The 22,740-nt window shown below is 49.8% G+C and overlaps 1 protein-coding gene across 14 annotated transcripts in view; it reads left to right on the top strand.

The window, feature by feature from the left end:
* Nucleotides 1-22,740, top strand: part of ANKS1A (ankyrin repeat and sterile alpha motif domain containing 1A) — a 211,299-nt gene that overhangs the window by 162,762 nt on the left and 25,797 nt on the right. For 13 of the 14 annotated variants that reach the window (XM_051855747.2, XM_051855743.2, XM_051855742.2 and 10 more), the window contains 2 exons: nucleotides 17,041-17,107; nucleotides 22,603-22,709. In XM_051855747.2, the coding sequence (XP_051711707.2) occupies nucleotides 17,041-17,107; nucleotides 22,603-22,709 (174 nt within the window). Of the gene's footprint in view, nucleotides 1-17,040; nucleotides 17,108-22,000; nucleotides 22,710-22,740 lie in introns of those variants that run through there. The other variant, XM_051855749.2, reaches the window with a different exon arrangement.

Genomic DNA, 22,740 nt, shown 5'->3' with positions numbered 1-22,740 from the left:
CTCTTCCCTGTTTCCTGTCATGCTAAGACTCTGGGGGAAGGAACAGAGTTTTCTTGTCTCTAGTTTTTCCGTATCTGAAATAAACAGACTCCTTTTAAGTTTTTATTGCTTGTTAAAACAAGAGTGGGAAACTGAAAGGCTGGAAGAAAACAGCCAATAAGAAGCCAACAATAGGGATGTTATAAAGTTACCAGAAATAGTTCAGGGGCCTGTGGTGTGGTATAGCAGGTAAAGCTGCCACCTGCAGCACCAGCATCCCATGTAGGTAGGTGCTGAATGGAGTCCCAGCTGCTCTGCTTCTGATCCAGCTCCCTGCTAATGTGCCTGGGAAAGCAGTGGAAGATGGTTCAAGTGCTTGGGCCCCTGCACTCATGTGGGAGACCCGGGAGAAGCTCCTGGCTTTGGTCTGGCCCAGCCACAGCCGCTGCAGCCATTTGGGGAATGAACCAGCAGATGGAAGTTCTCTGTTGTCTCTACCTCTCTCTATGTGACTCTGCCTTTCAAGTAAATAAATAAATCTTTGAAAAATATTATTCAAACATCAATAGAGTAGGTTGTTCCTTAGTTCCTTAGACCAACCTTCTCTAGATGTTTTCTTGAGGTTGTAGCTCCCACTCCTTTTCTGAAGAGACCTTCCTCCTAGGCATGCACACAAAACTCTTTGAGAAGAGTTCTTGGCAAAGATCACTGCTTACAGAACAGTTGACTGATGGGCTGTGACTGCTTTGGAATCTGCAGTGAGGCTGAGGCTAGAGATGGTCTTTGAAGGGCTCATTGAGTGGAGAGGGTTGTATGGCCATCGTTTGTTGTTCCTCTCCCTACGTGTGACCTGTCTTCATGTCACCCTGCGGAAATTGATATATTCCATAGCTGCAACTTGCATGGTCCCCTTGCCAACACCCCCACGAGGTTTCAGTCCGTAGGCCTTTCCTAGGGTGGGCAGTCTTCAGTGAGATGGTTTTGATAGGCTGTGTTCTTTGTAGTTAGCCACATGGTTGTGTATTTTAATTTGAAATCCAGCCCCCAGCTTTTGCATGGTCCTGGGAATGGATTTTCTCAGGGTGCCTCACATTGTTGCCCAGCCAGTGGGATGCCAGGGCCTGTTCTCTCTTTACTGGTGCTGCTGCGATTTCAGTTGCTGGGTCCTTCCGTGACCTCTCATCTCCTTAGTAGCCCAAAGGAGACCCTTGCTCTGATCCCTGGTCCTCAACCCTGTTGGATTACTTCAGAGATTCCAAGTTGTGCTCCTATCTGCTTCCCCTAGAAAGGAAGAAAGCAGTCTGTGTTGTTGAGGACTAACATTTAGTGCAGAACAGGGGTGGCCTCAGAGGAGCAAGGATCTATAAAGGGCATGTCCTATTTCTCAACCAGGTGGCAGCCATATAGATGAGTCATTTATTATTGCTGTTGAAGTCATAATAGTATGGGATGTGCTTTTGGAATTTAAGAAAAAGTTTTGTTTTCAAAGAGGAAAGAACAAAATTCCATGTAATTAAGGTCAGCATGCAGCTGATGTGAGAGGATGCTGACACAGCTTACCAGTGAGACAGTGACAGTGCACATGGAGGAATTTTGGGTGGGAAAAGGTCGCACATTTGCTAGGAAACTAGAATTCCTTCCTAAGAATCAGGGGTAAGCTCTTTGAAAGCTGTGTAGTGTTTTTCCACTGGGTTTTGATTAAACCTGCCCAGTGTTCATTACCTGGTGGGAGTACCAGTGGGAACTACAAAACAAGCAGAAGAGGTGTGCACGTATATGTCAAGGGATCAGGGACCACCCCTGGACCGTGTTTACAGGAGCATGTTCGTCTTAGTACAGTACAACCAGGCTGCCTCTGCTGCAAGTGTCTAAAAAAGACTCCTCAGTTGCAGTCTGCCCTCCAAGGGCACTGGCAGAGCACCAGTGCTTCCCAAGCACTTGCTGGGTGCCAGCCATGCTACTTGTGTCATCACATTTTATCTGCACCCCCTCCTGTGAGGCAAGTATTGTCAACCCTGTTTATAGATGAGGCATAGGCAAGCTATGTATTTTGCCAAAGGGACAAACCAAGGATAAAGCCTTGCCCTCACCCACAAAATTTTTTATATTAGACCGTGTGCATCAAGGAAAAGCACAGGTGACTTGAACTGGTCCGGGAAGAATTATAGGGTGAAGGTTGACAGGGCTGGAGGAGAGGGAGTAGCAGAGAGGCCTGCCAGGCTTGGGCTTTAGATCTCCAGGAACATCAGGATTGCAGGTTGGATGGATAGAGTGAAGAGTGCACCACTGGGCCTCCAGTTAGGGTCAGGTGTCTGAAGTGCATGCATTTAAAAAAAAGAGATTTATTTATTTATTCAAAAGGCAGAGTTACAGAGAGGCAGAGAGAAAAAGAGAAAGGTATCTTCATCTACTAGTTCACTTCCCAAATAGCCAGTCTCCCACACAAGTTCAGGGGCCCAAGGACTTGGGCCATCTTCTACTGCTTTCCCAGGCCATAGCAAAGAGTTGGATTAGAAGTGGAGCAGCTGGGACTCAAACCGGTGCCCATATGGGATGGTGACACTGCAGGCGGTGGCTTTACCCACTATGCCACAGCGCTGGCCCCACCACTATCTTACTGGTCGCAGCTTGCCTCAAGGGCTTTCTACATGCACCATTGCTCCTGTGTGGGTCACATGGCCATTTGGGATGGGTCTGTTTGGTAGTTATAAAACCCTATTAAAGGGGGTAGTCTTTTTGAAAGAAATATAACCATTTTGGTTTAACCCCAGATTGGGTGGATAAGCATACCAGCCTTTTGATGTGGAGCTGGGCCTTTTCTTAGCTAATTAGGAGCTCTGTCCCGTTTATAATTACATGAACCATGTCCATTATGTACCATTGACTGAAATTTTGTTTGAATTTCTTAAAAGTAAAGCCACAGTTCAGCCACTTGTGAAGCAATCTGGGTGTAGAATTCTTGTAGAAATTTTTCATAACTTATTTCTCTAGCCATACTTAATTTAAGAGCACATGTAAGAAAACGGTCACATCCCCAAATCTCTTCAAAGTATCTATCTACATGGCTGTCGTAGAAACAGCTCTTTCTGCACTTGTTTCATCGTTTACATAATGTTTAATTAAACTTTCTGTTTTCATCAACAACCATGACCATCATAAACACTTTTGGAAATGATTCCAACTGATTCTTGGTAAAGGTAATGCTTGGTGAGTGGAAGCAGAAGATTGTGAGTGTGCTAGAGAGCAACTTGCTGGCTGTGAACTTGAGCGTCTGTTGGTGCCCTTTGCTGAAGGAGTAGAAGCCAGAAGCCGTGCAGTTAGCTGATTGGCAGGTCACTTAAGTGGAGATCAGTAAGAGACTTGCCAGGTAGGTGTTATTCCTGTCATTGATGACCAAGCTGAGGCTGCGAGAGACCAGGTACCTTGCTCACTGTCATGCTGCTAGAAGCTGCAGAATTGATTCCCCAATCCCACCCTGTGTTGTCCCCGCTGACCCTGCCCTGTGGCGCCAGCTCTCTGGAGAGGTGTGGGAGATGGTATAGGCACCTTGACCTCCAGCCCTCACCTCAGCTCTTACGTGGGAAGGAGTGGGCCTGAGCGGAGACCCTGCTCACCACGTCACTTTGGTATTGTCTTGGTTCCTCAGGTTTGTGCCCCAAGAGCTGCCTTACAGAAAGGCGTCACCTTCCTCTCCTGAAACATTCTGTTCTGAATGGAGGAGCTGCCTCCAGCTGAGTGGCCAGGAAGTGAGCTATTGTTCATACAGCACGTTTCAAACATTTTCTGCCAGAAGGAAGCCCTTTCCCTCTGGTCTGTCTTTAAACACACACACACACACACACACACACACAGGAACCTGGGTTTTGATTAACTTGTTTTTTAGGTAGAATTCTGTTTATTTTGGAACCAGATGAATGTGAATGAGGAACAAATCCTTTGGTAACTTTTTAAACTAAATGAGCACGGGAGCAGGGCTGCATAGACTTTGCCTGGCATCTGTGGCTCTACAAGGGCTGCACATGTTTCCCAGTGTAGGGAAGGCTTGCATCTGGCCAAATGGGTTGCAGAGAGAACAGTAAATAACTATTAGTCTCAGTCCCATTTTCCTAAGGATTTAATTTGCGGAGGCGCCTCGGTACCTCCTGCTATGGCCCCGGGAGATGGCAGGAAGGGGACTCACCCTGGAGCAGGGGCAGGCAGGCACCGCCCTTGGAGGAGGAGCAGTTCACACCACTGGGGCTTCCAGCTGCAAGAACCTTGCTCCTAGGCTAATGCCATTTGGAAAACAAATGATCTACACGAAGAACCCATGTCTTTGGCTCTGTGCGGCTTCCTCAGACTTGTGTCGTGATAAATTAGCTCCTTGACAGAGTGCCGTCTGGAAACCAAAGACGCCCTCACTCTCCTATATGTAGTCTCAGATTTTTGCCACAGGCTTATTGTATTGGTGTCTGCATTTTGAAGAAACTGAGGCTTACCAAAAGGCAAGTCCAGTATTGTCCGTAACAGTGATGCCATGGCTGAGGAATTTATTCACACTGTTGCAGAACCGGAAGCAACCTGGATCCCCTTCTCTGACACATGGGAAAATGGTCACTGATACCATGGTGGAGGGAAGAAATTGCAGTTTATTTTGCAATGCATAGAGCAAGGAGTTGGACGACTGTGGCTTAATTCCCAAGCTCCCTGAGAGATTAAGGGTGGCGAATCTTTCAGATTTCAGTTGTGGTTGAGAAGTACATGATGAGCTTGTGTGCTCGTGGCCTTCCCTGGATTGATTGGTGATGGGAAGCCTGCATATTCTTTGGAAGGTGCTTGTGATGGCCAAGTGGGCTATGGTCCTTCTTGGGTTTATGGGTAGGTTGGGTATTGCTTTGTTTACTCAAGGCCTGGGATTCCTGTGAAGCTCTCAGAATAGAGTCTAGCAGTAAGGTGTTAACTAGAGGTGATAACTGAATCCTGAGTTCTGGGACCTGGGTCTTGTAGGTTTGGGCTCAGTTTCAGCATTTTATAGAAGAGGAAATGGAGAGTCAGCAAATTTGTACAAGTTTCCACAACTAATTTCGTGGCAGAATAACATTTGAACTATAGTGTTGTTGCTTTTTAAAAATATATATTTATTTATTTATTTAAAAGGCAGAGTCACAGGCAGAGGCAGAGAGAGTCTTCCATCTACTGGTTCACTCCCCAAATGGCTAGAGTGGTTGGAGCTGAACCAATCCAAAGCTACGAGCCAGGAGCTTCTTCAGGGTCTCCCACATGAGTGCAGGGGCTCAAGGACTTAGGCCGGCTTCTCCTTTCCCAGGACATAGCAGAGAGCAGGATTGGAAGAAGAGCAGCCAGGACCCAAACTGACGCCCATATGGGATGCCAGCACTGTAGGTGGAGGCTTTACCCACTATGCCACAGCACTGGCCCCCCATTTTTTTAAGCAGTTTATTTATTTTGAAAGAGTTGGGGGGTGGGGGATTTGTGGAGAGATTCATCTTCCATCCACTGGTTCACTCCCCTGATGGCTACAATGGCCAGCACTGGGGCAAGCCGAATTAGGAACCAGGAGCTTCACCCAGGTCTCCCACATAGGTGGCAGGGGCTCAGGGACTTGGGCCATCTTCTGCTGCTTTTCCCAGGCCATTAACAGAGAGCTGGATCAGAAGGGGGGCAGCTGGGACTCTAACTGACGCTCATATGAGACCCAAGCCTTGCAGGAGGTGACTTTACCTGCTATGCCACGACGCTGGCCAGATCCCTACACTGTTTTATTTTAAAGTCTTCATTCTTTCCATTCCTATATGCTGTCTTTCCAACTCAATGCAATATAGTTGAAATTCTGCTCTGAGCTTTAATAGAGCAGAAGCTAAGGCTGAAATACACTGGAACTCTGAATTAGGTAGATAACACATGGGCAGTGTGGTGACCCTGTGGTCATTTTGCTTTTCTGATGTTTGGTTTTCTTTTCTTTAAAGTGAAAGAATTCATTTCCCACAAAGGGCTGTTGTGAGGAGGAACTGGATCACTGGAGGGCAGTCAGGATGCACTGAGTGAACCCAGCCCTGAGCCAAGGGCCCTGGGGGTTGGGGGGTGGGGCTGAGTTGGCTTTCTGGAAAGACAGCCTCCTGGAGTAGGAAGGAGATGATCTAATGGGCTTTCCGTGCTGTCTGTGTACCTCTCTCTGTCCCTTCAGTATTCCTAGCTTTGTCGATCCAGACTGTGGAGGATACAAGCATACTCTGCTAGCTACGTGTTCTGACGTGCAGCTTCCCATGCTGAAGTAACCGCTGAGCGAGGGATCAATTTCTTTTGAGGCTCATTAATAAGAATCAGTTTCCCAGGGTCTGCTCATCCTTGAGCAGACTGTCAGACTGGGGTTAGACTGGGTTCCAGAATAGAGAAAGCCACCCCACAACACAGAAGCTTTGCTGGGAGCCCTAACCTCTCAGGAAGCTTTGTGGTAGGGAAGAATGGCGAAGGCAGCTTTCCCACATTCCTCTCTCTTTGTTCCCTCTGCCTGTTGGCCCGTCTTTGCTTATTAGCATGTTGAGCAGTTGAGCAGAGTTCATTACAGCTGAAGCTCAAACCCGAATTGATGTTATAATTTATTAATTTGTAAAAGATTGGAACCTGAAAGATTTTTCCCCAGTGTTTCATTCTGAGAATTGTAAAACTACAAGAAACTTGTACTTTTATGGCATAGTGAATGTCTACATGTCCATGATGTAGAGTTTAGATTCTATACTGTAGTTGCTTTATTTCATCCACCCAAATGTCCAACCCACAGTCTACTTAGCAATTTCCATGTTATTTTTTTGATGCATTTCAAAGTTACAGATGTCAGTACATTTCATCCTGAAAATGCTTTAATGTGTGTATCATTAACTAGAGTTCAGTATTTGTTTACAGAGTTTTTTTGGGAGTGGAGGGTAAAATTTATACAAAGTGAAACATATAAATTTTAAGTCTACCATTCCATGAGTTTTGACAAATACAAGTACATGCATTTGTGTAACCCAAATTCCCATCAAGATACAGAACATTAATGACCATCACTGGAGAAAGTACCCTCTTGCTCTTCTTGGTCTGTCCTTATCAGCCACACCCTCCAGCCTCTCCCTGGCGCCTACTTTTCTGATATTTTTCCACCGTGAATTAACTTTGTTTACCCAGAACTTCATGTAAATGCAGTCAGTGCAGTATGTACTTTTTTGTGTGTTGTCTGAAAGACGTTACTGTCTTAAAAATCAAGCTTGGGGACTGTCAGCCTCATTTAGCCAACGTCTTCCTGCTTCACAAGTTCATGGAATCTCAAGGCACCTGGCGCCTACTGTTATTGTATTTGTAGTGACTATATAATTGTTTAACATATTAAGTTTGTATAGTTTGATGCTCAGAATTCTACATCTGACTACCCTGATACTATAAGATAGGTGTTCCCCTGTAGAATCTCAAGAGCTGGTGGATTCAGGACCCCATTTCCTAGCCATACTGCTGAGGAAATTGACTTTGGGTCGGAGTTAAAGATGTTTCTTGGGACTGTTTTTATCCATAGCCAGACTAATGGTGCAGTAAGCTATACGGAAACTCAGACTATGAAAGAACCAGACCAAGGGAAAATTGGAGACCATTGGTGGTACAAGAAGGACCAGGAGATGGGCTCCCAGTGTTGTAGGTAACTGCAGCCTTTCTGAATTTGTGTGTTTCCTCCTTGCCCCACCCCTACACCAAAAATCAAGCCTCATCCTGGACAGAAAGTAGATTGTGTAAATTGGACTAAAACCAACTACATAATCCTCATTAATCTTTGAGGTTCTTGTCCCATTTATTAAGTCAGTACTTGGCACATAACTCAGAGTTGTGTGGCAAGCAGTAATAAAGCTAATTAGAATCTGGGTCTCCCAAATGTTTTCTTCTTTCAGCAGCTTCTTGAGACTTTGAGTTAAAGATTGCTTTTATAGTAGTCTTTTCTGATGTGAGAAGGTCATTTGACAAATATTGTATCCATGTATTTCCTTTATGTTATGTCCATCTGTATCTTCTGTGTATTTCTTTTCTGTGAAGTTAGAAGTTTAAGGCTCTAATTCTGACCTCTGGGTTGAGCAGAGGGTCAACTGGTGTTTATAGGATCTGAGATGTACTAGGGGAACTTGACCCGGGTATAGGACGAGGAGGCCTGGGACTAGTGTTGTGGTGCAGCAGGGTAAGCCACCACTTGGGACACCAGCATCCCACATCAGAATGCAGGTTCAAGTCCCTCTGCTTCCTATCCAGCTTCCTGTTGATGCATCCTGGGAGGCAGCAGATGATAGCCTAAGTACCTGGGGCCCTGCCACCCGTGTCAGAGGCCATGAAGAAGCTCCTGGCTCCTGGCTTTGGCCTGAACCAGCCCAGGCTGTTGCTGCTACTTACGGAGTAAACCAGTGGATGGAAGATCTCTGTGTCTCCCTCTCTCTTTGTTGCTCTGACTTTAAAATAATCTTTTTATTAAAAAAAAAAAAAAAAAAAAGAATTAAAGGGCTGAGGGAGAGTAGAGGCATAGACTGGGGTCAGAAAGCCAGAATGCCCTGGCCTAACTCTTTCCACCAGTCTAGCCTGAGGCAGACAAAAGGGTAGGCTTTAATTTGAGCCTTTGTCAGGAAAGACTGACAAAGCACTTTTTTTAAAAAAAGGATTAGTTTATTTGTTTGAGAGGCCTTGTGATACAGAGCTTTTGAAACAAAAAGCACCTCTGTTGTCTCTTAGCCTAGTAGAAAAAGGCAAATTTGAGAGGGAAGATGACCATGGAAGAGGATTCAAGTTAAGGGATATAACAATAGATACGGCACTATCTGAGCATGCACACGCACGTACACACACACACACACACACACACACACGGCCAGGAGACAGATTACGCTGAGGCTGCCAGCCTGCTCCGTGGAGAAGTTACTGTTCGTCGTGGAGCTGCTCAGGAAGGACTGCCCTGAGCCCTCTGGCAGACATTTATTCATTCCCTGCCCGCCTCCCTCTCCTAAAAGCAGTTGACAAGGTTAGAAAATCAGGACAAGTCATCTACTTCAATCCATCTTTGTCTTTCCTGAGGCCTTGTGCAATACAGTCTGGTAGAAGGGAAAAAAATAACCCAGACCCTGGTCAGTGACCCTTTTTCAGATGTGGAATCAAAGCCCACTCCAGGCTAAGAGCCTGTCCACTGCTGAAAAGCAGAAGACAGAGATGGCAGTGAATTCTTGCGTGGTTTCTGGGCCGGGGAGTGCAGCTGTCAGCAGTCTTTAGGGTTCCTTGCCCAGCCTAAGGGACCGATCTGACGCCAGCAGTCATCTGATGGGATGCAGGGAGCATGGGGGAGGCTGGGAGGTTGAGGCTCCGCTCCTCAGCCCTCTGCTCCGGAGAATGGAGAGCACTGTGCAGGGAGGTGTCGAGCCAGAGGAGAGGGTTTGCTCTTAGCTCTGCAGCAGGAGGCGCCAGGTCCCGGAGCAGGCTCGCTGCCACGGCACTTAGAGCAGTGCCCTCAGAGCCTTCCTGCAGAGTGGAGGTTCTGCCGCCTCGCCTGAGGAAGGGGGTCGTGTGTGTGCTTGTCAGTGAGTTGAGGCTCTGAAGGATTCCTGATGGAGGACCAGCAGGTGGTTGTGCGGGGCTTTGGGTAAACAGTAGACCTTTGCCAGCAACCCAGGGAGGCCAGGCAAAGACAAAACTGAGGCGAAAAGAGGAGTTAGAGAATCCAGGCTGGTCCAGCACAGTGTTGGCTGCCTCCTGCCCTCTTACTCTCTCACTGTACGAGTGACAACCCTAGTGTGTTTAGCCAATGGTGGGCATTCCTGTTTGTCACTGAACACCTCCAGTGTGCCAGCTCTGTGCAGGGCACAAGGTGGGACTAAAAGAAGCACAGTTGAAGCAGGATCCTTGCCCTTGAAGTCTGTAGTGTCTCTGGGACACAACGTACAGCAGTCAGGGAAGTAGTGCAGAGCAGAGTGTGCTTCTGGGCCAGTGAGGTACTAAGTGTCAGGACGAAGAAGCAGCAGAAATAGCATCCCATCCTATGGGGCAGACTGCGAGAGACTGCTGTGTGTTTTCCAACTGGCAGGGAGTCCTAGGGCACCAGTACTGCCCAGGCAGCAGCCAGGGCTTGGGCAGCTGGGAGACACTTCCAGTTGCTGGCAGATTACAGAAGCGTCACCCTTCCTGCCCTTCTGCACCAGAAGAAAGGGTGAAGGCAATTCCTCTACGTTCTTCTTCCATGGGACCCCAGCTCCTAGGCCTGCAGTCCTGATATTTGGCCTGAATGCAACGCTGCCTCCAGCTGGTACCACCTCCTGGAAAGGAGGTTTACCACAGGCCTCGGGGCCAGGCTGTACCAAACTAGCTCATGATGCTCTGGAGTCCCCAGGACTGCTGGTGCTTGGCATGCTTCCTGGCACAGAGAAGACCCACCAAACTTGGGGAAGGTTTTCCTCCCCCTCCCCCTCCCCCACCCCCAGTATTCATCACAGACTAGTGTCTGAATGTCTCAGCAGCCTGGTGATGGGCAATGAGGCCCCTCCATAGACAGAATCTCAGCTCCTGTTGCCAGCCCTTGGGCAAGTAGGATCCCGTGGTCTGAAAACAAGCAGATGTCAGACAGCCTGAGCAGCAGTATCTCTAGGGTTTGTTTTTGTTTTCTACATATGGAGAACACATTTCATGCAGCACTGGTAGGGGGAAAATGTCTAGATAGAATCAACCTGACTACTTTCCCAAGTTTTCTGTTGTAATTTTTTTTTTTATTTCTTCGCTTATTTAAGAGAAAGAGATACAGAGGGCAAACTCCCTGTGTCCACTCCCCAGAAGCCTACAATGGCAGAGGCTAGACCAGGATGAAGCCAAGAGCTGGGAACTCAGTCCAGGTCTCCTGCATGGATGGCAGGGACTCAGAGACTGAAGCCATCACCTGCTGCTTCCTAGGGAGCACACTCGCAGGAAGCTGGAATCAAGGGCAGAGCTGGGGCTTGGCCTAAGACACTCCAAGATGTGCAGGCATCCTGACTGATGTCTTGACCACTGGGCCAAACACATGCCCCTCTCCCCAAGCATTTTTTCAAATATGAGTCCGTTGTGATACCTTTCAGACCTTACCTTAACAAACATAAATGTAAGTTCTCTATCATAGTTCACATGAAGGGCAGTGATAAATCTTGGCCACTGCCCCCCATCTTGCTTGCAAAAAATGTCACTTAGCAGGGGCAGCCATTCAGCCTAGCAGTTTAATGCCAATTGAGATGCCCATATCATATATCGAAGCTCCTGAGTTTGAGTTCTGGATCTGCTCCTGATTCCAGCTTTCTGCTACCGCATACCCTGGGAGGCAGTTGGTGATGGCGCCCAGCCACAGCCTTGCCCAGACTTTGTCATCAGTACATTTGTGGTGTGAACCAGCTCTCTGTGTGTGTCTCACTCCTTCTCCCCCTCTTTTCTCTTTCTCTTAAATAAATAAAAATTTTAAAATGTCGCTTAACACCAGAAATAGATGAGAACACTAAAGTGCACCCTTGCATTGCATTCTACCTACCTCCTCCTCCCCTGAGGTGCTCAGCAGCCCTGGGAAGGCAGCCTAATGAGATTGTTTCCTACCTCCAGCCTCAGTGGCTAAACTGCATGCAGTGTATAGATCAGAGTGTGATCTGCTGTCTCTGAACACTGTTGTTTGTTAGACTGAAATAATCATATTTCCTCTGTGCTGGTTCTGGGCCAGGAGGGTGAGGCAGGGAGAGATAATTCCCAGCTCTGCCCCATCTCCACAGCCTAGACTGAGGGGTGGGGCAGCACCACGACCTCAGATGGCCCTATTTTGATGCCAGGATCAGGACTTGCCCATTTCTGCCCCAGCAGCTGTCTTCACTCCTCATCACACCTAACCTTGAGCTTTAACCAAGGTAAGTTCCAATTGCTAAGGAAGGATTCCTGGACTATTAGCTGTTAATAAACTGCCCAGTACCCTAAGTTCCTCTGTTAGCTAGAATCTTCTCAGCTTGACTTAGCTACAGCAGTTCATAGAACAATAAAATGTACTTTTCCTGGTTTGAGTGACATTGTTTTTAGAGCAGTCATTAGCATTTCTCTGCGGGTCTGCATTCTGGAGTACTTCACATGCACTGCAGGGGTGGCTCTGGAAACCAGGGCCTCTGCTGACCCTTTGTGGTTGGCATGCAAGTGTCTCCTGGAGCAAGCAGAAAGGAGCAGAGCAGAGAAGTAGCAGGGTGTTCACTTCTATTCACTCTGATTTCAAAAGGCTTTTGGCAAAATCTCACAAATTGTGCAGCCAGGGGGTGTTGATTGGACAGGCCATCTGGGGCTTTGAGTGTTAAGTGATTAGATGATAATGAAATTTGTACATGACTTGACATTGTTTCTGAGGATGCCCTGGAGTCACTCCTCCATTTCAGCTCTTTCCATGCTCGGCACTCTGCGTGGCCTTGGGAACACAGCTTTGTTTTATTGCTGGACTGAAATAAATGGCAACTACACTTTCATTCATTCAGTAGGTTGCCTAATTGTCATAGACCCCCAACAGGTGAAATAGTAAATAAAATATGCTTGGTTCCAACCCCCACAGTGTTTTCAATGTCAATTTTTCCATATACCCTTCATAGCCATTTTGGGAGTAAGAACCTAGCCCTATATGTAGGAAAAAGTTTCCTCACTTTGTTTTTAGAAGAAGTTCCATATATATACACATCACACATACATATGTATACATTTACATTCCTTCCCTCCCTCCCTCCTTCCCTCCCTCCCTCCCTCCCTCCCTCCCTCCTTCCCTCCCTCCCTCCCTCCTTCCTTCCTTCTTTCCTTCCTTCCTTCCTTCCTTCCTTCCTTCCTTCCTTCCTTCCTTCCTCCCTTCCTCCCTTCCTTCCCTCCCTCCCTCCCTCCCTCCCTACTTCCTTGCTTCCTTCCTTCCTTCCCTCCCTCCCTCCCTCCTTCCCTCCCTCCTTCCCTCCCTCCTTCCCTCCCTCCTTCCCTCCCTCCTTCCTTCCCTCCCTCCCTCCCTCCTTCCCTCCCTCCTTCCCTCCCTCCTTCCCTCCCTCCTTCCTTCCCTCCTTCCTTCCTTCCCTCCCTCCCTCCTTCCTTCCTTCCTTCCTTCCCTTTTTCCTTCCTTCCTTCCTTCTTCCCTTCCTTCCCTCCCTCCCTCCCTCCCTCCTTCCTTCCTTCCCTCCCTCCCTCCCTCCCTCCCTCCTTCCTTCCTTCCCTCCCTCCCTCCCTCCTTCCCTCCCTCCCTCCTTCCTTCCTTCCTTCTTTCCCTCCCTCCTTCCCTCCCTGCCTCCCTCCCTCCTTCCTTCCTCCCTCCCTCCCTCCTTCCTTCCTTGCTTCCTTCCTCCCTCCCTCCCTCCCTCCTTCCTTCCCTCCTTCCTTCCCTCCCTCCCTCCCTCCCTCCCTCCTTCCCTCCTTCCTTCCTTCCTTCTTTCCCTCCCTCCTTCCCTCCCTGCCTCCCTCCCTCTTTCCTTCCTTCCTCCCTTCCTTCCCTCCCTCCCTCCCTCCCTGCCTCCCTTCCTTCTTTCCTTCCTTCTTTCCCAGCAACAGAGAGAGGAAGAGACAGATCTTCCACCAGCTGGTTTATTCCCCAAATAGCTGCAACAACTCAGTCTGGGCCAGGCCAAAGTTAGGAGCCAGAAACTATCCTGGTGTTCCTCATGGGTGACAGAGGCCCAAGTTCTTGAGCCATCTCCTGCTGCCAGGACAGGCATGTTAGCGGGGAGCTGGATCGGATATGGAGCAGCTGGAACTTGAACCTGCACTCTAGTATGGCATACTGGCATCACAATGGCAGGTTAACTTGCTGTACCACAATGCCAGGCCCCAGAGTTTCCTCACTTGAACATCCTCCTTTCCCCATGTAAGTGTTGAAAAAAAGGATTGAAGACGACACAAATATCTGTCAGGAGATTGGTTAAACAGATAATCATTATAGCCCTATGTTTGATGATAGCTCATCCAGTGAAAAATGAGCATTCTGGGATGGGTGTTGTGGCGCAACAGGTTAAGCCACTGCCTGGATCCTATACTGCGAGTACCTGGGATCAAGACCCAGCTTCCTGCTGATGCATTGTGGGAGGTAGCAGGTGATGGCTCAAGTACTTGAGTCTCTGCAACCCACATGGGAGACCTGGATGGTGTTCTAGGCGCCTGGCTAAATTCTGGCTTTTGGTGGCATTTGGGAAATAAACCAGTAGATGGAAGATATTCTATCTTTCTCTCTGTGCTCTGCCTTTCAAATAAATAAAAATAATTTTTTATGGTTTCTTTATTTGAAAGGCAGAATTAGAGGGAAAGGCACAGAGATAGATCAGGGCTCGGCCAGGCTGAAGCCAGGAGCTAAAAGCTTCATCCAGGTCTCCCACATGGGTTCAGAGGCCCAAATACCAGACACATTATCAGGGAGCTGCTTCAGACTCGAACTGGTGCCCATATGGGATGCCAGTTCTTGTGGGCAGTGGCTTAACCCACTGTGTCACAGCACTGACCCCAATAAATTAAAAAAAAAAAAAAGATGTTATTTATCAATTATGGAAAGAACTGCAAAGATATATTGTTAAATGGAATAAGATGCAAAACAACATACATGGAATATCTCTATTAGTAATGGGGGAGGCTGAGTATGCTGTTATGCTTGCCTGCATTTGAGTAGAATAGATCTAGAAAGATCCATGAGAAACTGATTACCTCCAGAGAGAACTAGACAACTGGGAGACAGAAGTCGGGGTGGGGGTGGGGCATCTCTATATGACCTTTTATATCTTTTGAATTAGGTGAATGTATTACTTTAAAGGAAAAAAAATAAAAACAAGAATAAATAGCAATTTTTTTTTAAAGCTGAAAAAATAGAGGCTGGCACTATAGCATAGTAGACTAAGCTTCCACCTGCAGCACCGGCATCCCATATGGCTGCTCTGCTTCCAATTCAGCTCTCTGCTGATGGCCTTGGAAAACAGTGGAAGATGGCCAAAATGCATGAGTTCCTGCACCTCTGTGGGAAACCTGGAAGAAGCTCCTGGCTCCTGGCTTTGGATTGGCCCAGCTCCAGCTGTTGCGGTCATTTGGGGAGTGAATCAGTGGATGGAAGACCTTTCTCTCTCTCTCTCTCTCTCTCTCTCTCTCTCTCTTTCTCTCTTTCTCTCTTTCTCTCTTTCTCTCACTCTGCCTCTCAAATAAATAATAATAAATTTCATTAGACTTTACTCTGGGGAGCACCCAGAGTCCAACAGAAGGGAAACAGAAAGCAAACTGACCTTTTATTGAACATCTATGCTGTGCTAGGCTTTGGCTAGATGCTTTATGTACACACCTTTTAATACATGCAGCCCTGGGCTGGCGCCGTGGCTCACTTGGTTAATCCTCCGCCTGGGGTGCCGGCATCCCATATGGGCTCTGGGTTCTAGTCCCAGTTGCTCCTCTTCCAGTCCAGCTCTCTGCTTTGGCCCGGGAGGGCAGTGGAGGATGGCCCAAGTGCTTGGGCCCTGCAACCACATGGGAGACCAGGAGGAAGCACCTGGCTCCTGGCTTCGGATCAGTGCAGCGCCGGCCATAGCAGCCATTTAGGGGGTGAACCAATGGAAGGAAGACCTCGCTCTGTGTCTCTGTCTCTCACTGTAACTCTGCCTGTCCAAAAAAAAAATGCATGCAGCCCTGTTTGGGAGGCATTGTCATCTCTTTGATTATACATTGAAAACTGAGGCTTTGGGAGGATGAAGGTTCTCACCTATGTGGGTCATCCTTGCTGAAGGAGGTAGCACTTGAAATGGGCAGCATCAGAGGAAGTGATGCACGCGTGGAGGCAGGGCGCTCAGACTCTGCTGCTGTTCCTCCCTCCCCCAGTGTCTGCCTCTGAGCTTCTGGGGCCAAAAAGTAGGGGCACACTCTCAGTTCGCTCCATGGGGGTCAGATTCGGGGTGTTTCCCTGTGCTTTTGTAGAGCTCAGGGATGCAGGTCGCAATCCGTGTTAACACGCAGACAAGAGACAGCCTGAGCTAGCATTCGCTTCTGTGCCTGGAGGAGAGTACTTCCCCGGTTCTTGGCTGCAGGGGGAGATATGGTGGTGCTTGCTCTGTGCTCTTTGCTGGGTGTCAGATATGTGTGTCTGTCTGCCAGCTGGAGGCTGGCTGGAGAGTTGTTTTTCTGATTGTCAGACCCAGGCTCCTTCCTTGCACTTACAGGAAAAAGCATCCAAGCCCTGGTACACAAGGTCTTCTTTCTGTTTCTTTGGAAAAAGAGCAGTGAATGAGCTCATTATCACTGCAGCTCAAAAAGGAGGAAGGAAAGGTGGCTCTGATCACTGCCTGGTCCTGCTCCTGGCCAGCTTTCCTGAGATAGGATGGGGGCGTGGATCTGGCCAGAACAGGTGGTCCAGAAGACAGGCAGTGCTGGAAACATTGGAGGCTTTTGAGACTGGGGCAGGGGAAGGTGTCCCTTATCCCCTGAATGCAGAGCGCTCTCCAGGACTGCTGGCCTCCAGGCAACAAAAGGAATGCCCATAAGGACTATGAGGCACCTTCACCCCACCTCACAAGAGGTTCCTGTGTGTAGCGTTCTCTTGTCTCAGCTCTAGAAATTGCTGTCGCACCTCAGAGTGGCAGTCATGCAGTGTCAGTTATCTGTCGAATGCCTGCAGCTTGCTGGGCACCACTCTCCACACTTGGGGTGTAGCATGGACAGAGACTGGCACAGCGTCTGCTCTCATGCTGAGCCATGAGATGTGCCAGGTGAGGCCTGCTGGTGTGCCCTCCACCCAGTCTCTGCTTGGGTGGGGAGCAGTACACGGTGCCTTCTAAGGGAGGCGCTCTGGCATTTCTAGCAGTGAAGCCTGGATTTCAAGAGCTCACTCCCTTCAGAGCTGTCTTCAGGCCCCTGGACCAAGGCCAAAGAAGGGCTGTGCTAGATCTGAGCAGCAGAGAGTTCTGATTCCTTGCAGGTTGGAACTGGACCTGGGGATTGTCTGAAGGACACCTGAAAAGGTCATCCCCCAGGGGGCACTGATTGATAGTGAGCTGACGAGCTTGAACCCAAAGCTGACTGCCCTTCCTGTTCTCTCTCTCATTTCAGATTGAGAAAATCATGAGTTCTATTGGAGAAGGGATTGACTTTTCTCAGGAACAGCAGAAGATCTCAGGTACCGTACCCAGCAGCCGTCTTCCCCATGAATACAGCTGCAGCACCTTTGTCGCTCAGATTTTCCTCTGACACAGGAGATGGATGTTTGCGGGGGAGGGAGCAGCCTCATTCTGAGCCGTGGGCTCCCATTCGGAACCTCCTGTTTATAGACAGTGCTTCTTGCTAGAGCCATGGCTGCTTTCCCACGGGGAAAGTGTACAGGTAAAGTTTAAGATGCCTGTAAGGAATACTTATTTTTAGCCAGCAGTTGTCACTCACTTTTCTTTAAAAATGTTAGCTTTCTCAGACTGTGATAAATTGGAGGGCGCCTCAACATTGGCCTCCCCAGCTTGGGAAGTGGCTGTGGGACGGAGTCTCCATGAGCACAGGGCTGTTGTTTGCCTCACGTGTGGCTGTAGCAGAGTGGTGGTTAGACCAGTGGCCCTGAACTTGTAACCTGCCTCAGAGTTGCGCCGTTTCCTCCCTGTGTCTATTCCTCCATTTTCCATTTTACTTAGTCACTGTTTTTACTCTGTATCTGTTGCTTTGGTCCTTCTTTTCATTTCTAAGCTGTAGGGGTGATGTCTGGCTCTGTTTTCGTTACTTGAAACAGGGACTGGGGAGGACCCCTGAGCAGTTCTCATTGGTAATAAGATTGGTTGTTTCACCTTTCTCAGGAAAGGAAATGTGCCTCTCAAAAAAACTCTCCCACTCCTTACCCCGGACATCTGCAGTTAGGTGGGTGCCCTGGTACCAGGGCTGACAGCAGCCAGCCAGGAGCCTGGCTTCTCCCCACCTTGATGAAAGTGCCTCTCTGCTCTGAAGGCATGGAATCCTTGGTCACTCAGAAGGCTCCACCCAGGACTGGCCTCCCGGCCTCCAGAAGCGTCTCTGGTTCCTCTGTGTGCAGGAAGTCAGACAGCTGAGTCGAGTGTGCATATCAGGGAGAAAGAAGCTACCAGGGCCATGAGGCTTGATAGGGAGAGCCTGGAGCCTCCCAGTCCTAGGTTTGAATCCCGGCTCTGGCTACACACGAGTCTTAGCAAGTCACTTAGTCTCCCTGAGCCGCGAATCCCCCATCTGCAACATTTGGATAATGGTGCCAAGCTTATAAGCTTGTTGTGAATGAGTTAAGTATATAAGACTATACTCAGTAAATAGTTGTGTGCTCATTTTTTGTCTGTGAAATGAGAAATTTAGAAAACACGGTCCGTGCTCCCTTGGCTTGTCTCCCTCCACCAGCTCTCAGTGTTGGTTCCCGATGCTACCCTCCCTCCAGCAGCCTGTCTCCCGTGGTGCTGGCCCAGATCAGTCCGTGTCAGTCTTAGAGTATGCTGGGACCCACACGAGTGGCTCTTCTGGCTAAGAGTTCGTGGATGTTTCCAGACAGTTGCTTGGATTCAGGCAAGTGATCTCACAGTCCTTTGCAGTTCTCAGGCTTTCTAAGGGGCCAGTGTTTGTTGGGGTTAAATGTTAAGGTAATGTTGTTTGAGGTAAATACTGTTTCCATTTTCAAAGCTCTGCTTTTGAGGAGCAGGCATTGGGCACAACAGTTAAGACATTGCTTGGGGTGCTTGCATCCCACATCAGAATGCCTGGTTTCTACTCCTGGCTCTGCTTCCATACCCTGGGAAGGGAGCAGTGCAGGATTGCTCAAGTACTTGGGTCCGTGTCATCCATGTGGGACAACTGGATTGAGTTCCAGACTCCTGGCTTCATCCTGGTCCAGCTCTGGCTGTTCCAAGTATTTGGGAAGTGAGCTAGCAGTTGGAAGATCTTTCTCTGTCTGTCTCTGTCTCTTTCTGTCCCTCTGCCTTTCAAATGAAATGAAAATAAAAATTTACAGAGAACAGCTGTGCTTTGGGGACAGTCAGGGGATGACATCAGTAGCAGTCAGTTCAGTTCATTTGAGGCTGCTTTCTCTTCCCCTGTACCTTGCTGTGTCCAGAGAGCAGGAGCCCGAGTCACTTGCATGTGTGCTTAGCCTCGAGTCAGAAGCAGGCCATTGCCTCCTGGATTCGCTGAATCAGGAGATGTGGCATTGCTTTGGGAAGAGCCTTCTTGTGAACGCTACACTTGAGCTCTTTCCTTGCCATTCTGTCCCATCTGTCAGTTCTAGCCTCTACTCCCTCTTCCCATGAGCCCATGTGAGTGAAGGGAAGTGTTCTGTTTATACCCACTGGGTGTCTGGATTCCAATATACAGTCTTACTTCAGTGCTCATTTTGTTGGACCATTCTACATACCCCAGTTTGGGAAGGTCAAGACAGTGACCACCTAAACAAAAGGCTCATGCACCCATGTTGTGGAGCCCCACCCACCGTGTCTGCACTGTGCCAGGCCCTGGGGAATGCAGAGTGTGGCTCTGGCCTGATGACCTGTGACTCTGTCTGATGGGTCAGGCAGGGTTTTCTCCAGGACCTCAGGGAGTACCATTCTTCAGCTCAGATCCCAAAACAGAATTACTGCTTCCTTTGGATGGTCAGTGACAAGGTTCAGATCGTGCTTGGGTTCCAGGACTGAGAGGAGACCCTCGCTCTGGGTGGGCAGCCTGGAAGGAGGTGTGTCGTCTTCAGCAGCCAGTCCTGAACCCAGCGTGAGTGTGCTCACTGTGCCCGGTATAACAGAGTCCTCATTGAAGGACATTGGACTCTTCAGTCTTCAGTTCTGTTTGGGGACCATGGGCACCTGGGCTAGTTACCCAGATCTCAACGACAGGTTTTATAACTAACTCATCCCTCTGTCAGCTCCCCCCCTCAGGAGCCCTGGAGGATAAGCCTTTCCACACGCCCAGGCTGCCCTGGCTGCTTCCCACAAAGCCTGCTCTGTCAAGCAGAAGAGAACTGCGTGGCTTTCTTTTGCTGAAGCCAAGCCCATTCTGTGTGTTGAGCAGCTGCTAAAGGCAGGCTCCTTCTGGGGCCTCATCTCCCAGTACAAAGCCCTTTCTTTGCCAGGACCCATCTTCAAGGCTATGGGCCTGCTGGTACCCCCTGAATATTTAGAGGATGACAGGACCTTTATCTCTATCTCTGTGCACCCATTAGCTTTTTGTGTCCCTCCCCAGCAGCGTGTGGACTTTGGTCCTGTCTCCTCTGTCCACGCCTTTCCCTTCCCAGCTTCCCTCCCCCACCCTGGGAGTGGCCTGCTCAGAGTGCTTCCCTCTCCCCTGGGGCTAAGAGGCCCAGAGAGAAGTCTGTCCCTGAGGTGTGAGGTGCGCTTACCTGAGGGGCATTGGACCACCTTTCTCTGCCTGTTTTTGTGATGAGTAGCACAGTTATTCCTGAAGTGGCAAGTGAGGGGTCATTTACCTATGCGCTGGACTCTTGGGCAGCGTCGTTCCTCTGTTCCCTGTCCTGGAGACTGTCGGCCAAGCCACAGGAATGCTCCCTTTCTGATAAGCTGCTTCCAGCCCCTGAGCTGCAGGTAAAATTTCACCATCATGTTCATTTATACCGGCCGGCATCAGACACGGGGAAATCTGTCATTTTGCTCTTAATGCTAGTGCTGCTGTCTCTAGCTCCCTCAGCAGCAGCTTCTGCTCCAATGTCCGATCCCTGATGTATTTTCCTGAGCGTGGAAGGGGGAGGGCCGGGAGGGGAGGAAGGGGAGGGCCAGACATTATGAGTGAGCAAGGACTGTGGAGCCGGCAGCAGGCAGCGTGGAGCCCAGGAGCCTTTAGACAAAGCATTCGGCTGCGGTCCTGTAAGCGCACACATCTACCGGCAGCAGGCAGGACCACAGCTGCCCGGCTGGGGATTACAAGCAGGAATGAATCAGCAGCAGAGGACACTTGACTTCATGGGTATACAAGAGCCTGCCGCTTAGGATCCTGGAGCAGACCACCCAGTCGAGGGCAGGGGTGCTCCAGCAGCCCCCAGACTCGGCATTTTGGAGTGCTACTGCCGCATGCATCCTGGAGGCCTCCGGGTCCCTGACCATCGTCTGTTCTGCAGAGGACACAAGAGAGGGGGTGGAGGCTGCCACAGTTGGTCACCCAGGTCTTTCAGATAACGAAGCAAGTTGGCATTGTCCTGCCTGGGAGGCAGAAAGTGCCCGGGAACGGCAGATGACTTTCACCGTGTCAAGAGTGCACTGGAGGTGATGTTTTTGTAGTTGCTTCTTCTCTTTCCTTCCTCGCACCTCTTTTTCCTCCCTTTCTCTTTTTTTTCTTCATTTACCTGTTTTTACCTACAAGAACCAGAGACGTAGATGGGTGTTAAGTTGCTTGGCTCAGAACATCCAAGGTCTACCAGGAGGGGCTGAACTCGTGTCCTCCGTGTGCCACCACCACAGTGCCTGTCCTGACTGAGGAGCCTAGCAAATAAATGTCCTCGCTGCCCCGCTCATGCTCGGAGGAGGACGTCGAGATCTGGAGACCCCGGGAACACGGTCACTGTCTTTATCACTCAGCCAGGGAGAGGACAGCGCAGAACGTGAACAGACTTAAGCCGCCACAGCTCAGCCGACACAGGACCGTGTCTTTTTTCTCTCTCTTTCTTCTGGTTGGGTTTTGTCTTCTTCAGCCAAGAACTAAATCTGCCTGCCTGCTCTCCATCTGAACAGGCAAGCGAATCACAAGGACAGCCACTCTTAGGAGAACATGAGTGCTCAGCTCTTGAATGCCAGCCCAGCCACGGACGAAGGCTCTTCAGACGGCGCCCTGGCCCAGGAGACACCCTGCCCCCCAGCCACCAGAGCGTAGCCTGGGCCCTGGCCCTGCTGGCCCTGCAGCCCAGAGGAATGTGATGCTGCCGGCCCAGCACAGCCACACCTGAGTCTGCTCCGCACGGCCCGGCCCATGTGCCCTGCTCAGTCCCTGGCTGCCCCGAGGTTCTGAGCACAAAGGGCCAGTGGCCATGGTTTGCTTATTCCGGGACTGCTGGGGGAAAACAAGTAAAAGCCTCCTTCCTCCCCTGCCGTGTCTGTGCTGCTTGTGTTGCATGTGCTGGGTGTCCGTGAACAGCCACCGCTGCTTCCCTCCCGGAGCCCTCGCTGCGTGCCTGTGTCCCTCAGCTGCATGAAGACGTGTGCTTTCTCCTGACCAGTTTATGCTCCAAGGTCACAGAACTTGCCCTCGGCACAGCCCCACATGGGCTTCTGCGGGGCTTGTGGGCCCTGAGGAGCTCCCAGCCCCTCTGGCGCGCGTGGGGGCAGATCCTCAGCAGTCACTCAGTGCGAACGCTGACAAGGAGTGGACGTGGAGACTGTCGGGGTTGGCTTCCCCCTGACCTGCAGGCAGAGATCATGCATGCCCACTGACGCTCTGGAGCAGCTCAGCCCCAGGGAGTGTGAGTGGGCGGCGGCCGGGCAGTGTGCGAATAGCACGGGCAGCCTGCCCTTGGCCTGTACACGGAAGAGCTGCGTGTCCGCTGCTCCCTGTTCTCTTGTACATAGTTTGGCTGCTTTATGGTAATGACTATGATGTGGCAATGCCATCTGTCTTCCTCTGAGTGCCGCTGCTACCGCCTTAATGGTTTTTCCCTTTTCAAGCGTCTGCCGATTCCTCTCTCGTCAGGTTCGCGACCGCTGGAGCAGAGCGTTGGGGAGTGGCTGGAGTCGATTGGGCTGCAGCGGTATGAGAGCAAGCTGCTCCTGAATGGCTTTGACGATGTGCGCTTCCTGGTAAGTGCGGCAGGCCCCTTGGCCGCGTGCC

Source organism: Oryctolagus cuniculus, chromosome 5 (assembly GCF_964237555.1).
Source record: "Oryctolagus cuniculus chromosome 5, mOryCun1.1, whole genome shotgun sequence".
NCBI lineage: Eukaryota > Metazoa > Chordata > Mammalia > Lagomorpha > Leporidae > Oryctolagus > Oryctolagus cuniculus.
The sequence above is the reverse complement of the archived record's forward strand: the minus strand, read 5'-3'. Positions and strand labels throughout refer to the sequence as shown.